The sequence below is a fragment of the Triticum urartu genome, chromosome 7, assembly GCF_003073215.2.
Source record: "Triticum urartu cultivar G1812 chromosome 7, Tu2.1, whole genome shotgun sequence".
NCBI lineage: Eukaryota > Viridiplantae > Streptophyta > Magnoliopsida > Poales > Poaceae > Triticum > Triticum urartu.
This window is the reverse complement of record NC_053028.1, coordinates 290,910,837-290,938,828: the sequence shown is the minus strand read 5'-3', so window position 1 is coordinate 290,938,828 and position 27,992 is coordinate 290,910,837. Positions and strand designations below refer to the sequence as shown.

Genomic DNA, 27,992 nt, shown 5'->3' with positions numbered 1-27,992 from the left:
ACTACTATTTTGGTCTGGAAGCATATACTTTTTTAATTAGTATATACTTTTTTAATGGGGTATATACCACATATTGTGACTCTTTTTTGGGTAAAGGAACATATACTATTGTTATTAATATACTTCACTTAGAAATATAAATAACTACAAACTAAGGAGTATTCAGAATGAAGATAACAAAAAAAAAGGTATACTCCATTCAAAAAGAAGATTCAGCAAAAACATGTACAATTTGTATGGCACTGAGCAAACAATAGTATAGGTAAAAGAGTAAGAAGCCAGATAAAACATCGGCGGTATTAAATTCTTTTTATATAGCATCAAGCACATACGGCTTCTGCAAAGCAAAATGAAGCACTCGTTGAAGAGGGAAGTGCATATGCCCTTTTACAAATAGAAAATTAAAGCAGCAAGTTCAGTAAACTGATACTAACATAAAGGAAGCAAGGTAGTGTACTCTTCGACAACTAAACAGGTAGGATCCTCTAGCTTTAATAAAATTAGTAGTTTCTACACAGTAAATTAGCAACCGGAGCTACTGTTCCTTTTGCTGGGTATACCAATTTCCCAAGACGAAACAACAGCTGGGTACATTTGATCATTTATCCACTAGCAGAAGTAATTAAGAAGTATGCCAGTAATCAGTTTACGGCTAGCTGGGTGCCGCTGGCCATATGACCGTGAGAATACGTTGGAGATCGACAAGCACACCACGCATGATGTTGCCACCCTCAACTGACCACCAGAAGCCACTGAATTGATTCTTCCGTTCTAGACGCCCTAAGCCGCATGCCTCCAGTGACAACCATAGACCACACAAATATTCTTCCGTTCACAGAATTAATGTCAGCAAACGATGAGACCCATCTCCTCAAAGGGACCGTATATTCTTATTTCAGATCTGGAAGCAAAGCAAGAGGATTATGATCAATGGATAGAAATATGTTGCAGATCTAGCCGTGGAATCGGCATGCACAAAAAGTTCAAGAACAGATCGTTGACCTCAGATTTCAATCAACCTCAAGTCCGGTTGTGTCGTGCTCTCTGATCCATCAGCCGGTTGAGGTGCTAGATGCATGTGAAGGAAATGATTAGCTCATTGCCGCCCGATAGATCAATTAATTAACGATCAGCTCACCTCTCAGTAGGATGTGCTTCGATGGCCATAAGATGAGCTGCACGCTGATGTATCTTGTGGATTAAATCCACCGGAGATCACCAATGATTGATTCCGCCGGTGAGCGCCGACGTCGGCCGAGTCGGCCTGGCTAGCTAGGTATTAATGGGTAACGAAAATACCTATTGTCACGGGAGTTGTTTGAGTTAGGAAGATAATTGAGTCCGTATCGAATTGTTTAATTAGATTAAATATAATTAAACAAAGACTAAACGGGCAGGCGTCTGTTACCCGCTAGGACGTGTGTGCATGCGGTTTAAAGATGAGAGTATGTACTCTTAGGAGTACTAACCCATTTCATATATATAGTGTTACTATTCATCACCCAGGCTGCAGAATAAGTTATTCTTCATCCGAGGTAATCTTACGATCATTTCATAATTAAATTACATTTCAAATTCAAATAGTTACATTCCTATTGATTCACTACGTAAAATTGACATAAGAAAATAAAAATATAGGTCATAAGATAAGAAAATTTACAGTTTATGTGTATTTTAGACTATGTTTTTATGTTTGTAATTTTACATAACATAAAATATTTTTTACGGCGATTATATATTTTCTTACGGTCCCTTTTTGCGTCAAAATTAAACAAAACTTACGGAACGTAAAATTACGGTGCATTGATGGTAAAATAGAGCGCGGGGGGGGGGGGGGTGGTGAAGAATAACTATCCCTTACACAGAGTGACGAATAGCGCGACCATATATTTGGATGATTTGAACAAGTATTTGAAAAATGTTGGAAAAGTATAGAAAAAATGTTGAAAAAGTATTTGAAAAATCTTAAACAAGTACTGGAATTTATTTGAATAAGTAATAAAAATGTTGAACAAGTATTTGACAAATGTTGAATAAGTACTAAAAATTGTTAAACGAGTATTTGAAAAATGGTGAACACGTATTTGAAAATGTTGAATAAGTATTAAAAATGTTGAAAAAGTATTTAAAAATGTTAAATAAGTATTAAAAATGGTTGAATGAGTATTTTAATAATGTTGAACATGTATTTGAAAAAATTTGTTGAAAGAGTATTTGAAAAATGTTGAATAAGTATTTAAAAAATGTTGAACAAGTATTTCAAAATGTTTAATAAATATTAAAAAAAATTAATGAGTATTTGGAAAAAAATTTGAACATGTATTTGAAAAATGTTGAATAAGCATTCTGACAATGTTGAATATGTATACAAATAATTTTGATCACTTATTAAAAAATGTTTTTGACATATATGAAAATGTAGAGTGAAAACGAAAACAAACATAAGAAAAATGAAAAAATGAAGAAGAAATGTTAGACTTGTATTTGAAAAATATTGTTGACATGTACAAAAAATGTAGAATAATAACCAAAAGAGCAAAGAAAACCAAAAATATAAACAAAATACAGAAAAGAGAAAAGAAAATTAAATAAACAAAGAAACAAAATGCAAAAAAGAATGAAAAAATGGAGAAGGAAAACGTATCAAAATAAAACAAAGAAAATCAAACAAAACAGAAAGAAAATACAAAAATCTACGATATCTGAGAAAGAAAGAAAACGGCTCAAATGGCATAAAGCAGGTCGCGCCCCTAGTACTAACCACAAGTGTAACCAGACATCTTTGCTCGACATTTCGGCTGGCACTGCACAGCCAAGACGATATCTCGCTCATGATGAGATGTAGCCTCGCATGGCCTCTGACTCTCCACTAAACGGGCCAGCCCAACACTATCCCCTGGAGCGGGTTTGCAAAGGTTCTATTTAGCGCGAGCAAACGGGCCAGCCCAATTATTTTGAACCTTCAGCAAGACATCTCTGATGACTTGATTTAGGTGATAAATAATCGCTGTGTGACATATCGGCTGGCACTGCACAGCCAAGACGATATCTCGCTCATTATGAGATGTAGCCTAGCCTGGCCTCTGATGCTCCACTAAACGGGCCAGCCCAACGCTATCCCATGGAGCGTTTTGCGAAGGTTCTAGGAACCATTTCAGACTGGAACCTTCTGTGTTTTTTTCTTTGTCTTTATGTGCTTTTTAATCGATTTTCTTCAATTTTTTCTTTTTTATTTTATTTTTATTTTATTTTTCATTTATTTTTCCAAATACATGTCAAATTTTGTCGATACACGTTGCCAATTTTTTTGTAGACACACATAACATTTTTTATACACATTGAACATTTCTCAAATACATGATGAACGTTTTGTCAAATACATGTTTCAGTATTTTTTAAAACAAATGTTAACATTTTCAAATACACGTAGAAAAATTTCTGGATGGTACGAAACCCTGGTTAAGGAGGGTTGTGATAGACTTGGCAAGCCAACGTCAAATTCCAGCCACTCTTATGGAGATAAAACCTAGAAGAACATCGTTGGGGCGTAACCCTCTCAGCGACGCGCCATATCGGAACCTGGGTGTGGTGTCAAATGGGCAAGGGCCAGGCCGTCACCCCCTTGGTGGCACACCATATGTTGATCCGGATATGGTGACAAGTGAGCAAGGATCAGGTCATCGCATCCTTAGTGGTGTGCTACATCGATGCCCGGGCGTAGCGAAAAATGAGTAAGGGTCTTCGCATACTCGACAAGTGCGATGGGTAAAGGAAGTTATCTGAGCCTAGGAGGACCCGCTTAGGTAGCTGGAGCGTAGGGTCCTACGGGGGCTAGTCGATAGAGTGGTGAGGAGAGATGTTGATATCCTTTGGAGGGAACAGAAGGCAGATGAGGTGGAGGATACCGGCTTCAAGCTATGGTACACGGGGACAGTTGCAAAACAGAAATGGAGTAGGCATCTTGATTAACAAGAGCCTCGAGTATGGAGTGGTAGACGTCAAGAGGCATGGGGACCAGATTATTCTGGTCAAGCGAGGACTTAGTTCTCAATGTTATCAGCGCATATGCCCCGCAAGTAGGCCACGGTGAGAAAACTAAGAGGGAGTTCTAGGAAGGCCTGAAGGACATGATTAGGAGTGTACCTGTAGGCGAGAAGTTCTTCATAGGAGAATTCATGATTAGGAGTGTACTTGTTGGCGAGAAGTTCTTCATAGGAGAAAACCTCAATGGCCATGTGGGTACATCTAACACATACTTTGAAAGGGGTGTATGGAGGCTTTGGCTAGGGCATCACGAATTAAGAAGGAGAAGATATCTTAAGCTTTGCTCTAACCTATGAAATGATCGTAGCTAACACCCTCTTAAAAAGAGTGAATCACATCTAGTGACTTTTAGTAGTGGTCAACACTCTAGCCAGACTGATTTCACCCTCTCAAGAAGAGAAGACAGACGTGCTTTCCTAGATTGTAAGGTGATACCCGGAGAGAGTGTTGTCCCTCAGCATAGCTTGTGATGGCTGATGATCGCTTTCGGATTCATTTCCGGTGGGATAAGCATACCAAAATAGCTAGAACATAGCGGTGGAAGTTTAAGGGGGAGACAACTTAGGCTTTCAATAAGAGGGTCATTAAGGAGGGCCCTTGGAAGGAAGGAGGTGATGCAGACAATATGCGGATGAAGATGACGACTTGCATTAAGTGGTCTCAGAGGAGTTTGGAGTGCACAGGGGAAGTAGAAGCAAAGCTAAAGATACTTGATGGTGAAACGATGATGTCCAAAAGGCTATTAATGAGAAGAATAATTGTTTCAGTTGCACCTGAATAGGAGTGCAGACAATATAGAGAAGTACAAGGTGGCAAAGAAGGCCGCAAAGCGAGATATGAGTGGAGCAAGGGGTCGGGTGTATGAGGACCTCTACCAACTCTTAGACACCAGGGAAGACAAAAAGGACGTCTATAAGATAAGCCAAGATCCGAGAGAGAAAGATGGGGGATTTTGACCAAGTCAAATGCATCAAGGACGAAGCAGATGAACTCCCGGTGACCGACCATGAGATTAAGCATAGATAGCAAGAGTACTTTGACAAGCTATTCAATGTAGAGAATGAGAGCTCTACCATTGAATTGTACGACTCTTTGATGATACCAGAAGGCATTTTTTGCGGCGAATCTAGGAGTTTGAGGTCAGGGAGCCTTTAAAAAGGATGAAAGGAGGCAATACGATGGGCCCTCAAAGACATAGTGATATTATGGCTAACTAAGCTTTTCAACCTCATGTTTGGAAAATAAGATGCCTACCAATGTTCAAGAACAAAGGGGGTGTTCAAAGTTGTATTAATTACCATGAAATTAAGCTGACGAGCCATATAATGAAGCTATGGGAGAGAGTCATTGAGCACCGCTTAAGAAGAATAACAAGCGTGGCCAAAAATCAGTTTGGTTTCATGCCTGAGAGGTCAACCATGGAAGCCATTTTCCTGATTCGACAACTTATGAAGAGATATAGGGAGCAAAAGAAGGACATGTATATGGTGTTCATTGACTTGGAGAAGACCTATGATAAGATACTATAGAATGTCATGTGGTCAGCGGTGGAGCCAAGAAATTAAGATTAGGGGGCCAAATGATTCAAATTTCTGATTACAGGGGCCAAACTACACTGATGCATGTATTTGTTCCTAATTTCTACATTGTTCATCTTCAAACTAATAGCAAATTAGGGATGTTAGGGGGGGTCAGGGCCCCTGCTGGTCCCCCTGTCTCTGCCACTACATGTGGTGGGCCTTGGAGAAACACAAAGTCCCAACATAGTTTGTTATCCTCATCAACATGTAAAATAATGTTGTGACAAATGTTCGAACAAGGACACTGATGACTTTCCGATTAAAATAGGACTATACCAAAGGGTAGCTTTATGCCCTTATCATTTTGCATTGGTGATGGATGAAGTCACAAGGGATACACAAGGAGATATATCATGGTGTATGCTCTTTGTGGATGATGTGATGCTAGTCGATAATATCGGACGAGGGTTAACAAGAAGTTAGAGCTATGGAGACAAACCTTAAAATTGAAAGGTTTAAGACTTAGTAGAACTAATACCGAGTACATGTGGTGCAGTTTCAGTACTACGAGGCACGAGGAGGAGGTTAGTTTTGATGGCAGGTGATACCTCAGAAGGACACATTTGGATATTTGGGATCAACGTCGTAGAAGGATGTTGTTATCGATGAGGATGTGAGCCATCAAATCAAAGCCGCATGGATGAAGTGGCGCTAAGCTTCTGCCGTTCTCTGTGACAGAGAGTGCCATAAAAGGTAAAAAGCAGGTTTTATAGGATGATGTGATAAGAGAGTGTCACAAAAGGTAAAAAAACAGATTTTATAGGACGGCAGTCGACCCACAATGTTGTACGTCATCAAGTGTTGGCTGACTAAAAGACGGCACACTCAACAGTTAGTTGCAGCGGAAATGCGCATCTTGAGATGGTATCCGTGACCACACAAAGGAGTGATTGCATCCAGAATGATAATGTGCGAGATAGAGTTGGGATAGCACCGACTAAAAAGAAGCTTGTCAAACATTGTATGAGATGGCTTGGGTATATTCAGCGCAGACCTTCAGAAACTTCAGTGCATAGAGGATAGATAAAGCGTGCTAATGATGTTAAAAGGGGTCAGAGTAGACCAAAGTTAACATGAGAGGAGTCCATAAAAGGAGATATGAAGGACTAGAATATCACCAAAGAACTAGTCATGGATAGACTGGTTATCCATGTACCCCAACCATGAGTTATTTGCGAGATTTTATGTGTTTCAGCTCAAGCCTGCCTCAACTTGTTTGGAACTGAAGACTTTGTTATTGTTATTGTTGTTGTTTGGTACTTTTTTTTATATCACCTGAACATATTTACATCATAGTAACATAATTTTAAAATGTCATGAATATATTTTTGGACCGTGTGAAGATTTTTTTAAACATTTTCTTAAAGCCACACACTTTTTAGAATAGTGCGAAACATCTTTTTAACTTGCACGTACATTTTTTCACATTATATAACTTTTAAAGTGTCATGATTTTTTTAAAAACACGGTAACATTTTTATAAATGTCATAAACGTCTTTTTTAATGGCACGGACATTTTTCAAAATTGCAGGAACAAAAAATTCACACCATTTTAACATTTTCCGAATGCACTGCAATGTTAATTTTAAATAAATTAATTGGAAGTATATGTATTTAGAATATTTGAAATATAAAAAAGAAAATAAAAAAGGAAGCAAATAGTGTGTGTGCCTACATGCCTACGTATGTGTCCATTTGTGGGTGAGCCATATAGATTTTTGTTTCAGGGATGGATGAGCCAGATAGATAAGCACTGTAACGTGAGCTGCCGCTGTATTGAGCCAGCCCATATCCGTGCGTTGCGACCGAAGCATGCATACAGCTCGTAACAGACGAACTATAGCAGCGCCCAACAATTTCCCTTACACAGTCAGTCAGAGTGTAGCGTGCTATACTATTTGGAGCCCAAATCTGCCTAGGGTGGGCCATATACAAAGCCTGGGCCAGGCCATATACAAATTAATCTGTAACTGGACTGACCCGTGAACATACAAATTAATCTTTGTCATAGGAGTTACTTTGTAATTTCTTTGATTTTAAATCCAAATCAATGTACCTGTAACAATTATAAATATGAATAAAACTATAGGTTTTCTAAAATTCATGATGAGATACGTTTTGGTGTGGTCTACACAAAAAAAATCATGTGCTCCCTCCGTAAAGAAATATAAGAGCGTTTAGAGAGTGATCTAAACGCTCAAGCGCTCTTATATTTCTTTACGGAGGGAGTACTTTTATGATGAATAGTACATCTGTTAGAAATCCATGATCTCTTTTTGTGGTTCGCAAAAATGGTATTTCACCGAGAAATTTTACAAACAAGTAGTATACATCCATATCTATGTATTCTTTAAAAAAATTGAAACTTAGAAGTTTTCTGAATAATTTAAAATCTGGGCTTCATGCCCGGGAGCTGAAAGCAATTTCCGCTTTGAGGTGCCGTGCTTTGATGACATATATATATGGCCCACCGCACTGGAATACCCATTTTTACCGCATTGTGTAGAAGGGACTTGAACCCGTGTAAAAAGAAATAAATACCTTTGCATCCAGGAGCAGTATTTGGTCAAGAGTGTGCTTGCAAGGTTGCACCTGTATGCTCTGCTGATCAGATGTGTGCTCCAGAGCTGTCAATCATCTTAGTTCATGGCTCATGTGATTACTATCACGTCAGCATATCAATGTGTAAAAGGATCATGGGCCAGTTCTTTTGCAAGATTCTCCCAGAATCAGACCCCTCCCCAGCTTACACCGAACAGACATGCTGTCTGATAGGTAATAGCCTGCAGCCATGGGAAATCCTCCGTCACCACACAGCTGCTTCAGCGTAATTCTGCTTTACATGACCGTAACCTGCTCGGAAATGAATGAAAACCACTGTGAGTTTCTCAAAAGGAAAAATTATAAAGACGGGAAATTTATCTTTAATATCTATATATTTTTAGATCATCAGGGAGTAGCCTGCTGGGTCTCATATTGTTGGAATGAAACCAGCCACAGCAGGTTCAACAGAATCTTGGCCTTCAAGCCAAAAGTTTAGACACAAAAGCAAAGAGCAGAAATGGAAGTACATTACGAAACAAGAGCCATAACAAGCTTTTTTCATCATTCTGACTGCTGCATCTGGACGTCCAGTCTTCGCATATGATTTAATCTCGAATTCCGATGCAAAATAAAGCGTAAGAAAGTACAAACTATATATGCCAACTCACGAATTCGCTAAGTGCGTCACTAGATGCCATCAAGAAGCCTGTTTCAGCACAAAATGAGATCAAACGATTGACAAAAGAATTGGCGCTAGTACCAAATGATCTCCAGTTGTCCACGAATTTGGTTGAGATGATAACCAGGTTAGCTGCACTATTTCTGTAGGCCTGTTAGGGATGGCAGGAAGAAGCAAGGAAATGAGGGCGCCGCGTCACAACCAAGACCTTCCTAACAGAATTGGTGCTGGAAATCAATTTGGCCGGGCCACAAGGTACAACAGCCGTATTGAATTGTCCACCAAGCTGCTTGAACCAACCAAGACCTTCCTAACCAAATTAATGCGTAACAAAGGAAGCTGCTTCTTAACTCTCTAGGCCCTACAATGCTCCCCTGCCCTCATGTCTTTCAGCTACCGCACGGATCAGTACTCAGTACCACGGCCATGGACATGTTGTAAGCTTCGGAAGGTCGCACGAAACATCCCAAGGAACCCACTTGATGGTGGCTCTCCAGCTGACGCTGTCCTAAATGTCCCCTCCGTGTTGACGAAAGCTCAAACTTGAGTAATTGTCTGAATAATGCTTCTGCCCAACATGGCACCACTGCCTATCGTACTACGTACGTCGCAAATCATCTAACCACTTTGGCCTCCACAAGGACCCCGATGCACTAACTGCATGTCGACCCACCGATATCCAGTTCAAATCATTGCCTCTGTTATAGCCAACATCGCATGACCACATTTATGATGGCCTTGCTGCTTTGCTAACTGGTGTCAAAACAAAATCACACGGAACTGTTGGCACAATTCTATATTACACACTGCACCGTTCTAGAAAATGTGATGATAGCTGAATCATCTTGAGCCAATCACATAGCACCTGAAACAAAAAGGGGCAGGAGGAAAATCAGCAAAAGCAACATAAAAGGCTTCTGTAAAATTTCTCAAAATCATAATATGGGAGAACGGTAGACCTCAGTTTTGGATTCTCCTTGAGCCAGGTGGAATACAAAATTAACGGACAAACAAAAGCTGCATAATAACGCACGGAAGGGGCAGCAAGTTGGTAAATATTTTTATTATCCAAGATATGTTGCTTCAAGCACAATTATCGGTAAACAAGATAGTGTCTCGTACAGCTATCTTTACAGCTCAACCCACTGTGGTTCTCAGTCACGTACCAAGCTATCAAAGATGGCTCCACCATGTGTGTGTTAGCAACCCAGGCCCAGCTCCCGGTCCATCGGCATATGCTCGGACGTTTCCGGTGCGCATCGGACACTCCACTATAAGCAGAAAGCCCACAACATCCCAAAAGACCGGCCTGAAGGGAGTGTGGCACTCTCCCTTATAAGGAGCTCCTAGCCTCCTCCCATATCCGAGGTGGGACTAAAGTCACAGACGTTGCCCAAGGTCAGGTTCCTGACACCCCACCCCCCTAGGGAAGCCCCCCTTAGGGTGGCGTGGGGCCCAGCTCTGATACCACTTGTTAGCAACCCAGGCCCAGCTCCCGGTCCATCGGCATATGCTCGGACGTTTCCGGTGCGCATCGGACACTCCACTATAAGCAGAAAGCCCACAACATCCTAAAAGACCGGCCTGAAGGGAGTGTGGCACTCTCCCTTATAAGAAGTTCCTAGCCTCCTCCCATATCCGAGGTGGGACTAAAGTCACTGGCGTTGCCCAAGGTCAGGTTCCTAAAAGTGTGAGAGGCAGTGGTCCTATGCATTCAGTCCTTCAAAGTTGCAACCACGTACAGATAGGAACATCCCACCAAGGGAGTTCATGGTCTTGTCCCCTGACGATTTGCTATCTGTGATAGTTGTGGAAACGAAGATGCAGATTTCCCACCAGACCTGCCCACTATAAATATATGATCATGGAACAAACCATCAACACACACACACAGACCGACTTTTTTCTCTGATTATTCCATCTCAGAGTCACAGCCCATCTCCTTGAAACAAAACAAGCAACCATGATCAGCTCCAGGAAGCTAGCTCAACTTTCCAAGAAGTGGCAGGGCATTGGCGCCATTGGGCGAAGAAGGTTCGCAATATCAGACAAGGATATCCACCCATCATGCAGCTCAGTTGCAGGCAAGGGCCACTTCGTTGTCTACTCTTCCGACGGGAGGCGGTTCGAGATCCCCCTGGTGTGCCTCCGCACAACGGTCTTCGAGGAGCTCCTGAGGATGTCTCAGGAGGAGTTTGGGTTCACAAGCGATGGGAGGATCACGCTGCCTTGTGATACAACAATGATGGAGTATGTGATGTGTTTGCTAAGGAGAGAGGCCTCCCAAGATGTTGAGAGGGCACTCCTCAGCTCCATAGTGACGACTTGCCACCGCCCAAGCAGAGTGATGCAACCACCCAGCGGACTTAACCAGCAATTCACTGTGCACAGCTCCTGAAAAACGAAGATCTGGCAGCTTCTTTCTTTTTTCACCTTCCATCTTTTTTTTCCCGGACGTACTTTTGGAGCACACTTCTGTGCAGATTTTTTCCAATTGTCCCGTGGATGTACAGATGGATGCATGTAAGAATAATCACATTGTGATTTCGAATACAAGGATCAAGCTTACCACATTGAAACAATATCTACTACTTTTTTTTCTCATTCTCAAATGCATCTAAATCCATGTCATTTTGTACTACAAGATAACACCAAGAAGACACACGTTTTAGAGTCTATACAGTGAAGGCGAAACAAACGAAAAGAAACTATATTGTTACTACTAGGTTGTAATAACATTATACCATGGGAAGGAGGGAGCACTGTTTTAGAGTCTACAATATTCTTTTATGTATGGATGCCATCAGAGAAGTGAGTTCCAATACCAAATGATGTATGAAATTGTAAGCAAGTTGCTTGAATCAAGAAAGACCTTCCTAACTGGATTAACGTCGGCAAAATCTGTACCAAACCAGCAGATCCAATTCTTTATACACAATTAACAAAAGGTGCTGCTTCTGTAAACCTCCTACAAAATCTGGAGCCTACATGCTGCAGTACTGATATTTGCTAGTATACCACTGAGAAGCTCATGAAGTGACTGACCTTCATAAGTTTCAAATAAGAAAAATGAGCTTCATCATCCAAGGAAGCCCCTGCGGAACATCCTAAGTAACCTAATTCTGCAGTATGTACGTATCCAACCATCTAACCACCACATCTCAGCTAGGACCTCTGCAAGGACCACGAGTGCATGCGCCAACTGCAAATTGGCCCAGTACTATCCAATTTAAATCACATTGCCTCCATTGTAGCCAACAATGCATGGATAGACTCATGGCCTTGTTTGCTCACCAACTACTGTCAGTGATTACTACGCGTAAGTCATGGACCATTTGCTCACCTACCAGATATACATCAGATTCACAACCAAGGAATATCCTCATTTCATCCATAGAATAGCATTCCAAATACAAAAAGCCTAGATCTGATAATACGATGTGTTTATCTTCAGTCCGTTCCCTCCTAAACCATAACAAGAACACATTGTTTTAGCTTCTCAACAGAAAAATGCTTAAGCACAACAAACCACATCAATGACAAATTACTTGGCAAGGTTTAAACTTATGTTCGGATCTTAACCGTTGATCCTTCATGAAGAGTATCACCTGAAGCCATGTGAACAGTAAACCCTATAGTGGTATGGTAATAAGCACAGGATTGGGGTGCATGCATACAGAGCCATTGGGAAGTTTGACAAAATCCTGTGGAATTTAAACACCCTAGACTAGTGGTAGAAACATAGCTGTATTTATGTATGTAAGTAATTGGTGTTTTTTAAGTCTTAACCTAAATAGCAGTAGTACTGCTTGGCCAACCCCCAAGGTTCCTAACTCCAAGCCTATAGTAGAATCTAAGCGGAAATACGAGTTTTTGTATCAGCTGAAGCCTGAATTAAAAAGTTTAAATAGGAACATGGAACCTCTAGTTTGCTCAGACCATTGCATTACATTTACATGATCCACCTTTCTAGAAGATGTGGTGATAGTTAAGTCATCTTGAGTCAATCACATGACACTTGCGGCGAAAGGGAGATGAGGAAAATCAGTGCATGAAGCAGGGTAACTTCTCTAAGATTTCCTGAAATCGTAAGATGGCGGAATGATGCAATGCACCTCATGTTAAGATAACACTGAACATGCGCAATACAAAATTAATCAGGCACGCAAAAACTGCATAATAGCATATAAAAGGGCCAATATGTCAGTAAATATATTCATTATCTCAAATCAAGCTAGTTAAAGGGCTGTACCCAAAACTTTGTACCGCCGTGTGCGCATGTTAAAGCTCAACCAGCTGTGATGATGAATTATGCACTTAGCCAGCAAAGATGGCTCCACCATGTGAGAAAAAATGGTCCTGGGCAACAAATCTTGCAAGTTGCAACCACAGATAGCAACATCACACCAAGGGAGTTCATGGCGTTGTCTCTGGAACACTTGGTCTTTGTGATAGTTGTACAAGATTCAGACCCTACCATGACACACGCGCCCTATAAATACATGATCACGGCACAAACCATCGCCACACACAAGCTGACCTTTTTTCTCTGATCATTTCTTCTCAGAGACACATTCCATCTTCAAAATCAAAACAAGTGGCCATGATGAGCTCCAAGAAACTAGCTCAACTTTCCAAGAAGTGGCAAGGAATCAGTGCCATCGGGCGAAGAAGGGTCACAACAACGGACAAGGATGTGCACCCATCCTGCAGCTCAGTTGCAGGCAAGGGCCACTTCGTTGTCTACTCCTCCGACGGGAGGCGCTTCGAGATCCCCATAGCGTGCCTCCGCACGATGATCTTCGAGGAGCTCCTGAGGATGTCGCAGGAAGAGTTTGGGTTCACAAGTGAGGGGAGGATCACACTGCCTTGTGATACGACAATGATGGAGTATGTAATGTGTTTGCTCAGGAGAGAGGCTTCTGAAGATGTTGAGAGGGCGCTTCTCAGCTCCATAATAACGACTTGCCACCACCCAAGCAGAATGATGCAAGCAGCCACTGGACTTCACCAGCAATTTTCTGTGCGCAGCTCCTGAAGAGTGAACATCTCCAGATTCTTCTTTCTGTTTTCATGTTCCATCTTTTTTCCCGGTTGTACTTTTGGAGCACACCTTTTGTGCAACGTTTTTCCAAGGGTGCCGTACTGTGGATGTACAGATGGATGCATGTAAAAATAATCACATTGTGATTAGAAGAAGAAAGAATCAAGTTTAGCCAATTGAAACAATATCTAGTGCTACTACTGCTAGTGCAGTTTCTGCACTGTATTAGAGAGGTCACCACAGAAGCCAACTAGGAATGAAGCCAAGTAGGAATCACATGAACAAAACTAAGAAATGGATTGCATGTGAGATGCTGGAAAATATCAAAATAATCAGACCACAAGGTGCAATGGCCATATGAAATTGTTGAGCAAGTTGCCTGAACAACCAACAACCTTCCTAACCGGATTAATGTCTTTTTTTTAAGTAATATACCCAACTAGCAGACCCAATCCTCTATACACCATTAACAAATGATGTGCTTCGGTAGGCCTCATATGACTCTGGAGCCTACATGTTGTAGTAATATCTCTTAGCCACTACACAACTCAATACTCGGTATTTCTATTTGCTAGTACTACTGCGAAGCCCATGAAGTGAGCTTCATACTTATCAAAAGAGAAGTGAGGCCTATCAGCTAAGGAAGGCCTCATCAAACATCCTAAGTTACCCACTTGTGCAGTGCGTATCCAATCATCTAACCACTTATTCACAGCTATGGCCTCTGCCAGGACCACAAATGTATGTAGCAACCGCATTAATCCAGTTCAAATCACATTGCCTCCATTATAGCGAACACTGCATGAGCAGACTCATGGTCTTCTTACCTGCCAGTTGCCAACTAGTGTCATTGATGACACACGGGAGTCATGGACCATTTGTTCACCTACTAGCTATACAATTGATTCAGAAGCCCTGATAAATGTCCTCACCTCATCCATAAAAATATGATTGCAAATACTGAAGCCTGGACCTGATAACACAATGCATTCCCTCCTAATAGGGCTTAAGAACAATAAGGCACACCAATAACACATTGCTTCGAATGGTTTAAACATAACTTCAGAGGTCATCGGTTCTTGCTATCCTATGTAAGACCTGGGACGCCCGTAATGCCATGGTTTTCCATCATGTAAACCACGGTCAGGAACATCCTCGACAACTTCACCAACTGGTCTCATCGGTTCACCAAGGCCGGTCATAAGGATGACACTAATGCTTGGCGCCTATGCCTTTCTTCACATTTAGACCTGCTTGTGCCAAACTCTGTCCTGGCAACTTTGAGTAATATATTCAGGTGGTGGAGCCCCCTCTCGAAACAGGCTTTCGCCCCGCTTTATATATAAAGCAACACCCGAAGAAGTAAACGACCGAACGATACAAGATGGTGAGGTAGCCGTCTTACAAAGCCAATCCTGAGATAACTGGTAGACACAGAACGCACGTGACTATGCTACCAACAAAGAGCACTGAGAGAACTAAACACACCCCACGCTACGACCTAGCACACCTAAGCTCCACGACAACGCCCCCAATAGGGAGAACGGCACAGAGCGTCGCCGCTGCCGAGTCCACACGGACAAAGATCTTCACCTGGAGCCATGACACAAAGAGAACCACAACGACGTCTTCAAGAAGAGCGCGGTACCCACGGGTGACGCCGTCGTCGGCGCCAAGGCATGAAGCTTTCGCTCGGCAACTCACCCGTGCCACCACGAGGCCGCCATGAGGAACGCGACGATGTCAGGTCCCCAAATCCGGATCAGGACGCCGCCCCTCCGAGAGAGAGGGCACGTCCGAGCTACCAGTCGCAACACCTCCCGTTGCCCACACAACCCGGGAGGAGAGCCACCACCACCGCAATTGCCCGCCGAAGAGCAACCATGTGAACCGCCTCGGCATCCCTTTCGCGAGACAGCGTGCGCCGCTCACATCACAACGCACTCAACCACGATAGGAAGAGTGACGACACACCATCTACTCCTAGCCCGACATCAGTCCCCGAGTCTGGGTCAGCGCCTCCATCGTAGGAGGCACTAACACCTGTGTCACTAGCCAATCCCGGTGAACTGGGAGGGACACGACTCACCAGACTGCCGACGGCCGCTGGCGAGCCAGCCCCAACCCTTGGCCAGGCGAGCTCACTCGACGTCGTGTCCGTGGTCACCGGCGCCGATCCCCGCACCGACGCAACGCTAACACGACCACCACCATCGAGCACCATACCTGCAAGCACATCCCGGGCCAAGCCAAACCTCTCCTACCTGAAGCACTTGCTCTGATCCGCCCCGGGCCCTGACCTAGCCCGCCCGAGCACGAACCATAGATCCGAACCTTTCCCCGTTATGCGCGCGGCTGGCACCTCCAGCGGCCCGCCCGGCCCCGCGCACCGTCGGTCCAAACCCAGGAGAACGAGACAGTCACCATCACCCCGCACCCCGCCGTCACACGCCAACCGTCGTGCCGCAACCACGCCGATGAATGGTGCAAACCACCACAAGCACCCACGCCGACCAGCTCGAAGTACGGAAGAACCCCAGCCGGTGCCAGCACCCGTCACCGGAGGGGAGTCCCACCCAAGGGCCGCCACCACGACCGGAGGGGAGCCCCGCGACCCCAAAGGAGCCGGGGGCCAGATCTGGACAAACCAGATCAAGCCACCACGGCCACCCTAGAGGCGCTCTGTGCAGCCCTCCACGCCACATCCAGACGCAGTTGTGGGAATGGAACACGCACGAGCCCTCGCTGCCGCCCTTCGTCGTGCGGCCGCACCCCGCCGCCCAGCACGCCGCCACCAGCCAGAGGACGCCCGCCCGCGCCAGCCTCCGCCAGCCGAGGGGAGAGGACGCCCCGTCGCCACCTACCGGACTTTGCCCGGCAGCGCGACTCGGCAACGGCGAGGGAAGGAGGTGGGAGGAGAGGTAGAGACCGGCGACACTGGGGTGGCCCTCCCGGCCGCCTGCGGGAGCAACGCGGGAGAGGAGGGGGGAGTTCTTTTTTCGTGGAGCCCCTCCCCCCTCAGAGGTCAGCCATAAGACCCCCTAAGAGCATCTCTAGCAGACCCCTTAAACTGATCAAACCCGTAAAAAATGGCGGTGTTTACAGTTTCGGTCGGAAAAAACTCGTTCGGCCCTTAAACTTTTTAAAGGGCACTGAAAATTCATCTGCGAGAACCTTATATGTACAGTTTCGAAGGCAGTATACAGTTCAGCCCGTAAACCAGTCAAACCTCGTCGGATGTATATTGCCTTACGTCGAACGAGTATATGTACGCCGCTGCTGAACTGGCCGGAATCTACCCGGAACTCACCGGTATCCGTCGCCGCACGTCGGAAGAAGCCGCCGCACGCCGGAATTTGCCGCCGCTGGTCCGAATTGCGGCCGGCTCGACCTCCACTGTCGAGGCGAGGCTGTCCACGGGTAGGGCGGAGCAGGCCACCGGCGGCCCGAATCGGGGAGGGGCGGCGCCGGAGAAGGGCGGCAGGAGGGTGGGCGGGTCGCACGTAGTGGCAGGGGGCGCTGGGGAGCTCACGCAGCCACGCCGGGGAGCGCGCGCAGTGGTGGCCGGTGTCGGGCTCAATTGGGGACAGGAAGGCACGCCAGGGAACTCGCGGTCGGGGCAGGCGGCGCGGGGGCAAGGCGGGCGGCGCTGGGGCGAGCAGAGGTGCCAGGGCGAGGCATGCTGTGGCCGGAGACGGGCTCTGCCGGGAGGGAGGAAGAAGGAAATAAAAGAAAAAATATGAGCTACAGTGGGATACAGTTTTATCTACGGGGTATGCTCTGTCCAGGGCAATTTCGCACCGTAAAAATAGTTTACTGTGCCCCTTATATGCGTTTTTAAGGGTCAATTTTTAAGGGGTCTCCTAGAGATGCTCTAAAGAGGCCTCAAGTAATGTTCTAATTTGTCTTGGCAGCTCAAAAATGTAAAGCATCTGAAGCCATGTAACCAAGAAACCTTATTTTGGAAATTGGTGGCCGTGATGGCACCCTCACACACCTCACACATCTCTTTCCCACCTTTAAAGAAAATCCCTATATGATCGATTATAAATTCTTGTCCGTAGAAAGGATATTTTGCTAGTAAGCTTGTTATGTCAGATCTAGAAAATCCTACAATGGCGCCCGGCATATTTTTTTTTTACTTCTGTGTCAAAATACTCTCAACCCACAGATATGGCCAGCTACATACAAAGCCAGTAAAGATGTCCCACCATGTAAGGATAATGGTCCAGTGCACTAAATCTTGCGGCCACATATAGCAACATCTCAACAGGGAGTTCAATGCCTTGTCCCTTGACAACTTGCTATCTTTGATGGTAGTGGAACCAAAGATGCATAGCCTTCCATCACACCTGCTTCCTACAAACACATGCTCATGGCACAAACCATCACCACACACAAACTGACTTTTTCTCTGATCATTTCTTCTCAGAGTCATAGCCCATCTTGGTAAAAAATAAAACAAGCGACCACGATCAGCTCCAAGAAGCTAGCTCAACTTTCCAAGATGTGGCAGGCAGCTATCGGGCGAAGAAGGGCAACGATAGTGGGCAAGGAGATGCACCCATCCTGCAGTACAGTTGCAGACAAGGGCCACCGTGTTGTCTACTCTTCCGACGGCAGGCGGTATGAGATCCCCTTGGTGTGCCTCTGCACAAGAGTCTTCCAGGAACTCTTAAGGATGTCTCAGGGGGAGTGTGGGTTCACAAATGATGGGAGGATCACACTGCCTTGTGATACAGCGGTGATGGAGTATGTGATGTGTTTGCTTAGGAGAGAAGCTTCAAAGGATGTTGAGAGGGCACTCCTTAGTTCCATAGTGATAACTTGCCACCAGCCAAGGAGAATGGTGCAATCACTCAGCGGACTTAACCAGCAATTTGCCATGTGTAGCTCCTGAATAGTGAAGACCCACAACTTTTTCACCTTCCATCTTTTTTTTGCCAACTATACACCTGGAGCACGGTTTTGTGCAATGTTTTTCCAAAGGTACTGTGGATGCATGTAAAAAAAATCACATCTTCAATAGAAACAAAGGAATCGAGCTTTCCATCAAAATAGTAACTACTGCTCAATCACTTCCGTAGATTCCACCAAATATATATCATGTATGCTATTTGCATTACACCAAACAAAAGTAAATCAGAACTAATGGTCCAGTGAGCCTCTTAACCATTTGCAGGTGAAGTTGCCCCTTAATACCTAGAAGGAATCAAGCTTTTGTTGATTCGACTGTCGTGGTTCTAAGTCTGACAGTAGTGTAGGGGGGTAAGTATGGAGAGGCAAGATCTTAGCTATGGAGAAGTTGTAAGCACGCAAGGTTTACGAGTTCAGGCCCTTCTCGGAGGAAGTAATAGCCCTACGTCTCGGAGCCCGGAGGCGGTCGACTGGATTATGTGAGTATGAATTACAGAGGTGCGAACCCTTGCCTCGGAGGAGGGGGTGGCTTATATAGAGTGCGCCAGGACCCTGGCCAGCCCACGTTACAAAGGGTTCAATGTACATTAAGGCAGGGCGTTACTGGTAACGCTAGTAATAAAGTGCTATGATGACCATAAAAGCTACTTAATGACCGACCGTTAGCGTGCGGAGTGACTTTAGGTCTCCTGGACGTCGAGTGGTTGGATCTTGGTCGAGTGATTGCTTCTTGGTCGAGTGTCTTTGAGTCTGTCGAGTGGAACACCTCCAAGTCGATTGAAAGGTGATTTCTTCTAGAGATGTCCTTGGGTAGGGCAGTTAGGACAGGTCCATGACCCTACCCTAGGTACATAGCTTCATCATTAGCCCCCGAATGGATCGAGGTTTGAGTGGGGAAGGAGTTGAGAACTTCTCCGACTCGTTTTTCATGCCGTGAGCATATCTTGTTTCGGATCAACGGACCTGAGTGATGACATCAACTTCCTTTTCAGTCGCCTTGATCCATTCTTAATTCTTCGTCGAGTGAGTTTCTTTACTTGTAAGGCTCCGAGTGACGGTGCGGAGGAGATCTTTGGTCTGACAAGTTGTTTGCTGCTTGCAGATTTCGTGGGATCCGAATTTTGGGAAGCGCGCAGGACGGGAGAGGCCGGACTAATCGGATGGGATAGAGCGGAGCCGCCTTGATCCCCGCGCCGCCTTTTTCGCCACGTATCGCGCGCGCGATCGTTACGGGATTTGACAGAGCCACCTGGGCCTACCCGTCAGCCACTCGGAAGCGGCCTCATATAAGGCGTTGGACCGGAGTCTCCCGAACAGTGCATTCTCATTTCCTCTTCTCCTCTTCACGCCCCTCCGCTGCGCTCGCTCTCGCCCCAGCATCACCGCTCCGTACGCGTCTCGCCGACGACAATGGGGAAGGAGAAGACGGCGGCTCTGGAGCGGGCAAAGAAGGCGACGGCGAGGTCGAAGGGGAAGGCGACCAGCCGGGGCGGATCTTCCTCGCGGACCGGCCTGCCGAAGGGCTGGACCCAGGGCGACCGGATCCACTCGAGGATCACCCAAGAAGACCTCGACGACCTGGCCGAAGGGGGGCTGATCCCCTATGACTCGACGCGGCTTCCGGGGAAGGAATCTGAGCCGCAACCTTGGGAGGGTGAGTGTGTTCTTCTTGCCACCCACGTCGACCGTGGATTTTCTTTGCCTCCTCACCCTTTCTTTCGAGGGTTTCTGAACTTCTTTGGGGCACAACTCCACCATTTTACCCCCAACTCAATCGTTTATCTCGCCGCTTTCAATTCTTTGTGAGAGAATTTCCTGGGTTGCCGGCCTCACTGGGGTCTTTTCAAGCATATTTTCACTTGTCGCTCCCAGACAGTGAAAAAGGCTAATCCGAGTGATAGAGGACCCAAGTGATCCAGATGTGTGGGGGTCTTGGCATCCAGACGAGAGGGAAAAGCTCCTTTCCGGCCATGATTCTTCCTGACTCAGTTCGCGGATGGCAGTCGACCTGGTTTTACTGTAAAGACCAATCGACGCCAGGGCAATCGACTGGCCTCCCTCTCTTTACCATGGACCGAGTGGAGAAACCCTCCCCTTTGAAGGTGCTCCCGGAGGAGAAGGCGCATGTGAAGGTGTTGGTCAATCGAGTGGTCTAGCTTATTCGTGACGGGGTCACTGGTATGGATCTCTTGGAGGTCTTCCTTCAGCGGCGCATCCAGCCTCTTCAAGCTCGAGACCATCCGATGTGGATGTATTTGGGTCTTGAAGACTCCACTCGGATCCACCCGGAGGAGGTCGACGACGACACACTGGAGAAGTGGCTGTCGGGCATTACCGGGAACAAGGACAATCCCAGGGGAGCCAGGAGAGTTCCCCCATTCGACCAGTCTCATGCACCAGAGCAGGTCTGATTCTGAGTTTTTGCTTGTAATCTGAATTCACTCGCGCAGCTGCCTATATTGCGTCGACTGACTTTGTTCTCCCTGCTTTCTTTCAGGCCATTATTGAAATGTATTCAATGCCCAACGGGGAGCAAGAGCAAGCACTGGAAGGCGAGGCGAGTGGCGGCGACAGTGGCGAGTGGACTTCCGATGGTGAAGGGGATGTAGGAAGCGACGACTCAAGTGATGGAGAAGAAGTCGAGTCGCCCCCTCGCAGGAAGAGGCGATCCAAGCTCGACCAAGAACGGTCGAGTGCCCGCGACAAGGCAACTACTCAGGCTGGTCAGTCTTCGAAGCGTCCTCGGATCTCTTCACCAACCCCGACTAAGAAGGCGCCAAAGCACCCCAAAGTTGCAGAGCCGAGGACTCGGAAGGCGTTGCCGAAGATCAAGATTGATATCCCCGTCGCCTCCGCATGAGTGTCTCTCTTTGTATTCACTCGACGCTCCACGCTGTTTGTTTTTCTTGTTTTAACTGGACGAACTTTGGAATTGTCAGCGCTGCCACTTCCGGGACCTCAGCTTACAGGGATGATGATGAGGTGATGGAGGATGCGGTCACTTCTAATCCGGGTATGATTTCTTCCATACTATCTTTATTCGGTGGATTCAACTGCAATGTGCATCATTGGGTGACGTGATTTTGGCAATTGAACTTTGCACAGCTCCCAACATTATTGACCTCCCTAATGATGATGAAGAGCCCGAGAGGCCTTTGACGAGGAAGAATAGGTGAGCTCCTGTAAGTGAGGCGCTACAGTCGACGCCGAGGGCGGAACCAGTCGTTCAGGACACTGGCGACGTCAATCGGGGTTCTGTTACCTTCGCCGAGCCACTGTCGAGTGCCTTGCCTTCTTCGTCGACTGCTCGGGCCCCTGTCGACCCGCCTTCAGTTTTTGCGACCCATCATGTCCCAGAGGACGAGGTGAATGCTGCTAGGGAAGCCATACGCCAGGCGGGCATTATGATGGAGAAGATGAAGACGGTGCGGGATGCCAGCCAAGCCGCCTATGATGCCAGCTCGGCTCTCCAGAGCAACGTTCAGGTTAGTTGGTCGCCGCTTGTTCTGTTAGGATATGTTATCTGAAGACTCTTTCCAAAAATCTTTTCATCTGTACACCCATTGGGTGTGTCGATTGAATTTTTTGGACTAGTGGGGGCACGCTGAGTGCACCCACTGGGTGTAGTCCCCGAGACTACGGTGGACTGCTGGCAGTCGACTGTAGTCTTTGTATTTTGTCGAATGTATAAATAGTTTGTCTCTTCCACTCGGTCTGGTTGAGTGGGATCAGAACCGGTGGGGGCACGCAAAGTGCACCCACTGGGTGTAGCCCCCGAGACTACGGTGGACTGCTGGCAGTCGACTGTAGTCTGAGTTCTACTTTCTCTCTTTTTGCCTTTTTTTGGACTCGACTTCGGCGGGCCGGTCGAGTGGGATTAGAACCGGTGGGGGCACGCAAAGTGCACCCACTGGGTGTAGTCCCCGAGACTATGGTAGACTGCGGGCAGTCGACCGTAGTCTTAGTATTTATTGCCTTTGTTGTTTTTCGCTGTAAAATAACTTCTCCCCTTTGATTTCAGAAATCTTGTGATCTTGGAGCTCGCTTTGCTGACTTGGAGAGGCAGCAGATTCAACTGAACCTTGACTTGGAGCTGGCCAGGACAGAGCTGCAAAAGGTCAGAGACGGCGCCGCTGGTAAGACGAGTTTGTCGACTGGTCAGTTTTAGGCTCGAGTACCCTTCTGCTATTTCTGAATCAATCATCATTTCTTTGCAGAAAAACTGAGAGAAGCTCTGGCGAAGAAGGATGAGGATTTGGCTGCTGCTTGTAAGGAGGCTGACGACAGGACCGCTCTGGCCGAACAGAAGCTGGCTTCGGTCGGCCAGTTGGAAGAAGAGAATACCAGGCTGAAGACCGCTCTGAGTGACTCCAACAAGGAGTGCTCGCGCTGGAAGAAGGCGAATCTTGTCCAGGGCGAGAAAATGGAAAGCATTGCTCGCAGGAGGGATGATCTGGAGAGCTATCTGAGAAGTCTTGCCAAGAAGTTGTTCATCAAGCTTGAAGGTGCACATTCTGTTCCGACTGATTTTTTTTGTGTCGACTCAGTGTACGAAAATTGACTTATCCTTGGATCATGAATGCAGAGTTTTGCCAGAACTTTGAAGAGGAGACTGGGCGGATCGAACCAGGTTTGGATCCAATCAACTCTCCCGTGAAAGATGAAACTGCCATGAATCTGCTCCGTCTGGAATCTCGCATCGACAGTGACGTGGACTACTTGGCTCGACTGAAGGTCGCCATGTCACGGATCGACCCAGCACTTTGGCCAGAGGCCACACTCCAAAACGATCTTGAGTCTCTAATGACTCGACTTAACGGAATCCCTGACCGAGTGCTGGAGTGGAAGAAGTCTTCTGCTCGGTGTGGCACTGATGTGGCTCTGTCTTTGGTTCGTGTCCACTGCAAGGAGGTGCGACAAGATAAGCTGGCCGCAATCAAGGTCGCCAACACTCAGAAGCACGACTTCCGAACTTTTATGGAGACTTTCATTGCTGCCACCACTCGGATTGCTGATGGTGTCGACCTGGACGAGTTCGTCGAGCCTGCCAGCCCTCCTCCCGCGGAGTGAACAAACTCTTATGTCCCACCTTAAATTTGCCTCGGAATACCGAGTGGTTTTTGTAACCGTTAAACTTTTTTGGGCTGCATGCCCGAGTACTTCGATTTGTGATCCGGAACCTTTAGAATTTATCTGAACTTGGTTTACCGTTGAATATCTTTATGAATCTCCTGCTGAGTGAACCCATTCTTCATTCGAGACAACTTTTGTATTCGCAGCGCAGCTCCGAAGGAGAGGGAAGCAGTCGACCCATGTCTTGTCGCCCTTGCGGGTCAGCGACGGAGTGCACATCGTATTTGTGGCGAAGCTCTCCAGGGGAAGGCGGCGGTCGACCCACACCTTGTTACTGCAGAGCGGGACGGAGCGCACATTGTATTTGTGGCGAAGCTCTCCAGGAGAAGGTGGCAGTCGACCCGCACTTTGTTACTGTAGAGCGGGATGAATCTCGCATTGTATTTGGCGAAGCTCCCCAGGAGAAGGTGGCAGTCGACCTGCCCCTCGTCGTCCTTGAGGATTGAGATGTGTTTCGTACTTAGGCGAGTTCTGGACTGCAGCTAAGCCCCCGAGTGGGAGGATTGCTCTCCACTCGGTAGGATTTTTTCAAACTTAGGCGAGTGCCGGACTGCAGCTAAGCCTCTAAGTGAGAGAACTTAGGCGAGTACTGGACTACAGCTAAGCCTCCGAGTGGGAGGATTGCTCTCCACTCGGTAGGATTTTTTCAAACTTAGGCGAGTGCCGGACTGCAGCTAAGTCTCCAAGTGAGAGAACTTAGGCGAGTACTGGACTGCAGCTAAGCCCCCGAGTGGGAGGATTGCTCTTCACTCGGTAGGATTTTTTCAAACTTAGGCGAGTGCCGGACTACAACTAAGTCTCCAAGTGAGAGAACTTAGGCAAGTACTAGACTGCAGCTAAGCCCCCGAGTGGGAGGATTGCTCTCCACTCGGTAGGATTTTTTCAAACTTAGGCGAGTGCCGGACTGCAGCTAAGTCTCCAAGTGAGAGAACTTAGGCGAGTACTGGACTGCAGCTAAGCCCCCGAGTGGGAGGATTGCTCTCCACTCGGTAGGATTTTTTCAAACTTAGGCGAGTGCCGGACTGCATCTAAGCCCCCGAGTGGGAGGATTGCTCTCCACTCGGTAGGATTTTTTCAAACTTAGGCGAGTGCCGGACTGCAGCTAAGTCTCCAAGTGAGAGAACTTAGACGAGTACTGGATTGCAGCTAAGCCCCCGAGTGGGAGGATTGCTCCCCACTCGGTAGGATTTTTTCAAACTTAGGCGAGTGCCGGACTGCAGCTAAGTCTCCAAGTGAGGGAACTTAGGCGAGTACTGGACTGCAGCTAAGCCCCCGAGTGGGAGGATTGCTCTCCACTCGGTATGATTTTTTAAATACTTAGGCGAAACGTATTCGCAGCTAAGCCCTCGAGTGGGAGGCTGGCTCGCCACTCGGTAGGAAACTGTTTTTACAAACTTAGGCGAAGCGGATCCGCAGCTAAGCCACCCACTGGGGGATTTCTTACGCAAACAAAAACAATAATAATCACTAGAAAAATTATAACACTCTTGTCTTTGATAAATAAACTATAGGAGTTTTTCTTATTACATCTCATCCAAGTGAGAATTCAAGTATAAAAGGGGCAGAGTAGCTCCGCATTCCAGGCTCGTGGCTCATCAATTTGGCGATCGACATTGTAGAGGTGGTATGCTCCATTGTGGAGGACTCTGGTGACTATGAAGGGGCCTTCCCAAGTAGGAGCGAGCTTGTGTGGTTTCTGCTGATCCACTCGGAGGACTAAGTTTCCTTCTTGGAAGGCTCGGCTCTTCACGTTTCTGGCATGGAATCGACGCAAGTCTTGCTGATAGATGGTCGATCGAATTAAGGCCATTTCTCTTTCTTCTTCTAGGAGGTCGACTGCGCCCTGCCGGGCTTGTTCTGCTTCATCTTCAGAGTAGAGCTCGACTCGGGGAGCGTTGTGAAGCAGGTCACTCGGTAAGACTGCCTCGGCTCCGTAGACCAGAAAGAATGGGGTTCTTCCGGCCGATCAATTCGGGGTTGTCCTCAATCCCCAAAGGACTGATGGAAGCTCGTCGACCCATGCACCTGCTGCGTGCTTGAGATCGCGCATCAATCGAGGTTTCAGTCCTTTGAGAATTAGGCCGTTTGCCCTTTTTGCTTGCCCATTCGACTGGGGGTGAGCGACCGAAGCATAGTCGACCCGAGTGCCTTGAGAGGCGCAAAAGGCCCTGAATTTGTCGGAATCGAAGTTTGCCCCATTGTCCGTGATGATGCTGTGCGGAACTCCATATCTGAATATCAACTCTCTGATGAAACTGATAGCGGTGCAAGCATCGAGATTCTTAATAGGCTTGGCTTCAATCCATTTGGTGAACTTGTCGACTGCTACTAGCACATGAGTGAAGCCGCTCCTGCCTGTTCTCAGTGGTCCAACCATGTCCAGCCCCCAAACAGCGAAGGGCCAAACGAGTGGAATGGTTTTCAGGGCTGACGCGGGCTTGTGCGGCATATTGGAGTAATACTAACATCCTTCACATTTGTCGACTATCTCTTTTGCCATCTCATTGGCTCTTGGCCAGTAGAACCCCGCTCGGTATGCTTTAGCCACAATGGTCCGAGAGGACGCATGATGACCACAGGTCCCCGAGTGGATATCGTTAAGGATCATCTGTCCTTCTTCTGGTGTAATACACTTCTGGCCGACCCCAGTCGCGCTTTCTCTATATAACTGTCCCTTTATGACTGTAAAGGCCTTGGATCGACGGACGATCTGTCGAGCCTCTTCTTCGTCTTCTGTGAGTTCTTTCCTTAGGATGTACGCGATGTACAGTTCTGTCCAGACGGGAGTGATAGCCAAGACTTCCATGATCAGGTCGACCACAGCTGGAACTTCAACTTTAGTCGGATCCGTGGTGCTTTTTGGCTGCGAGGCCTCTTCAGTGAAGGGATCCTTCTGGACTGATGGTGTGTGGATGTGTTCCAAAAACACATTGCTGGGAATGGCTTCTCTTTTGGAACCTATTTTTGCCAGATCATCAGCTGCTTGATTTTTCAGTCGGGGTATGTGATGAAGCTCTAACCCCTCGAATTTCTTCTCCAGCTTTCTCACTGCATTGCAATAACCAGTCATGGCTGGACTTCTGACGTCCCATTCCTTCATCACTTGATTAACCACCAAATCTGAGTCGTCATAGACCATGAGGCGACGGACGCCGAGTGAAATGGCCATGCGCAACCCATATAAAAGTGCTTCGTATTCTGCCTCGTTGTTAGAGGAATCAAAGTGGATTTGAAAAACATATCTGAGTTTATCTCCTCTGGGGGAGACCAACACTACTCCGGTGCCGGAACCATTTAGCATCTTGGAACCGTCGAAGAACATCGTCCAATGCTCCGAGTGAACCTGAGTCGGCAGTTGCTGTTCAATCCACTCGGCGACGAAATCCGCGATCGCCTGGGACTTGATAGCTTTCTTTGCCTCAAACTTGATATCTAGAGGAAGGAGTTCAATCGCCCATTTTGCCACTCGACCAGTTGCGTCCCTGTTATGCACGATCTCTGACAACGGAGCGTCGCTAACGACTGTAATGGAATGATCAGAGAAGTAGTGGGCAACTTTCTTTGTGGTCATATAAATCCCATATACGAGTTTTTGATAATGAGGATATCTTTGCTTCGATGGGGTCAAGACTTCAGAAATATAATACACTGGGCGCTGAACTTTGAAGGTTTTCCCTTCTTCTTCCCGCTCGACCGTAAGTACCGTACTAACGACTTGTCCTGTGGCTGCAATGTTAAGCAGCAAAGGCTCCTTGCTGATTGGGGCAGCAAGCACTGGCTAGGTGGAGAGCAGAGCTTTGAGCTCCGCGAACGCTGCGTCAGCTTCAGGAGTCCACTCGAATTTGTCAGACTTCTTCATCAATCGGTAAAGAGGCAATGCCTTTTCACCGAGACGAGATATGAATCGACTTAGGGCAGCCAAGCAACCAGTAAGCTTCTGAACATCGTGCACTCGCACAAGACTTTTCGTTCGGAGTATAGTACCGACTTTTTCTGGATTGGCGTCGATTCCCCGTTCGGAAACGAGAAAACCGAGTAACTTTCCGCCAG

The 27,992-nt window shown here is 46.7% G+C and overlaps 2 protein-coding genes and 1 long non-coding RNA gene across 4 annotated transcripts; 2 read left to right on the top strand and 1 right to left on the bottom strand.

Moving 5' to 3' along the window:
- Window positions 1-297: 297 nt before the first annotated feature.
- Window positions 298-17,839, bottom strand: LOC125518784. 2 transcript variants are annotated; one of them, XR_007288103.1, is made up of 6 exons: window positions 17,203-17,839; window positions 8,838-9,713; window positions 8,167-8,478; window positions 1,139-1,299; window positions 1,003-1,068; window positions 298-901 (listed from the first exon to the last, which is right to left on the bottom strand). It is a non-coding gene; the product is annotated as an uncharacterized LOC125518784 (long non-coding RNA). The 2 variants fall into 2 exon arrangements; XR_007288104.1 differs by lacking the exon at window positions 8,838-9,713 and having other exon boundaries at window positions 17,203-17,836.
- Window positions 9,741-11,427, top strand: LOC125518781 (auxin-responsive protein SAUR36-like). Its single transcript, XM_048683648.1, has one exon. The coding sequence runs from the start codon at window positions 10,812-10,814 to the stop codon at window positions 11,244-11,246; it is 435 nt and encodes a 144-aa protein (XP_048539605.1). The 5' UTR covers window positions 9,741-10,811; the 3' UTR covers window positions 11,247-11,427.
- Window positions 13,395-13,886, top strand: LOC125518783 (auxin-responsive protein SAUR36-like). Its single transcript, XM_048683649.1, has one exon. It carries the CDS (start codon window positions 13,452-13,454, stop codon window positions 13,884-13,886), a length of 435 nt encoding a protein of 144 aa, XP_048539606.1. The 5' UTR covers window positions 13,395-13,451.
- Window positions 17,840-27,992: the final 10,153 nt, after the last annotated feature.

Excerpts from the sequence above, each read along its gene's own strand:
- LOC125518781 (XM_048683648.1), top strand. The coding sequence starts at position 10,812 with ATGATCAGCTCCAGGAAGCTAGCTCAACTTTCCAAGAAGTGGCAGGGC.
- LOC125518783 (XM_048683649.1), top strand. The coding sequence starts at position 13,452 with ATGATGAGCTCCAAGAAACTAGCTCAACTTTCCAAGAAGTGGCAAGGA.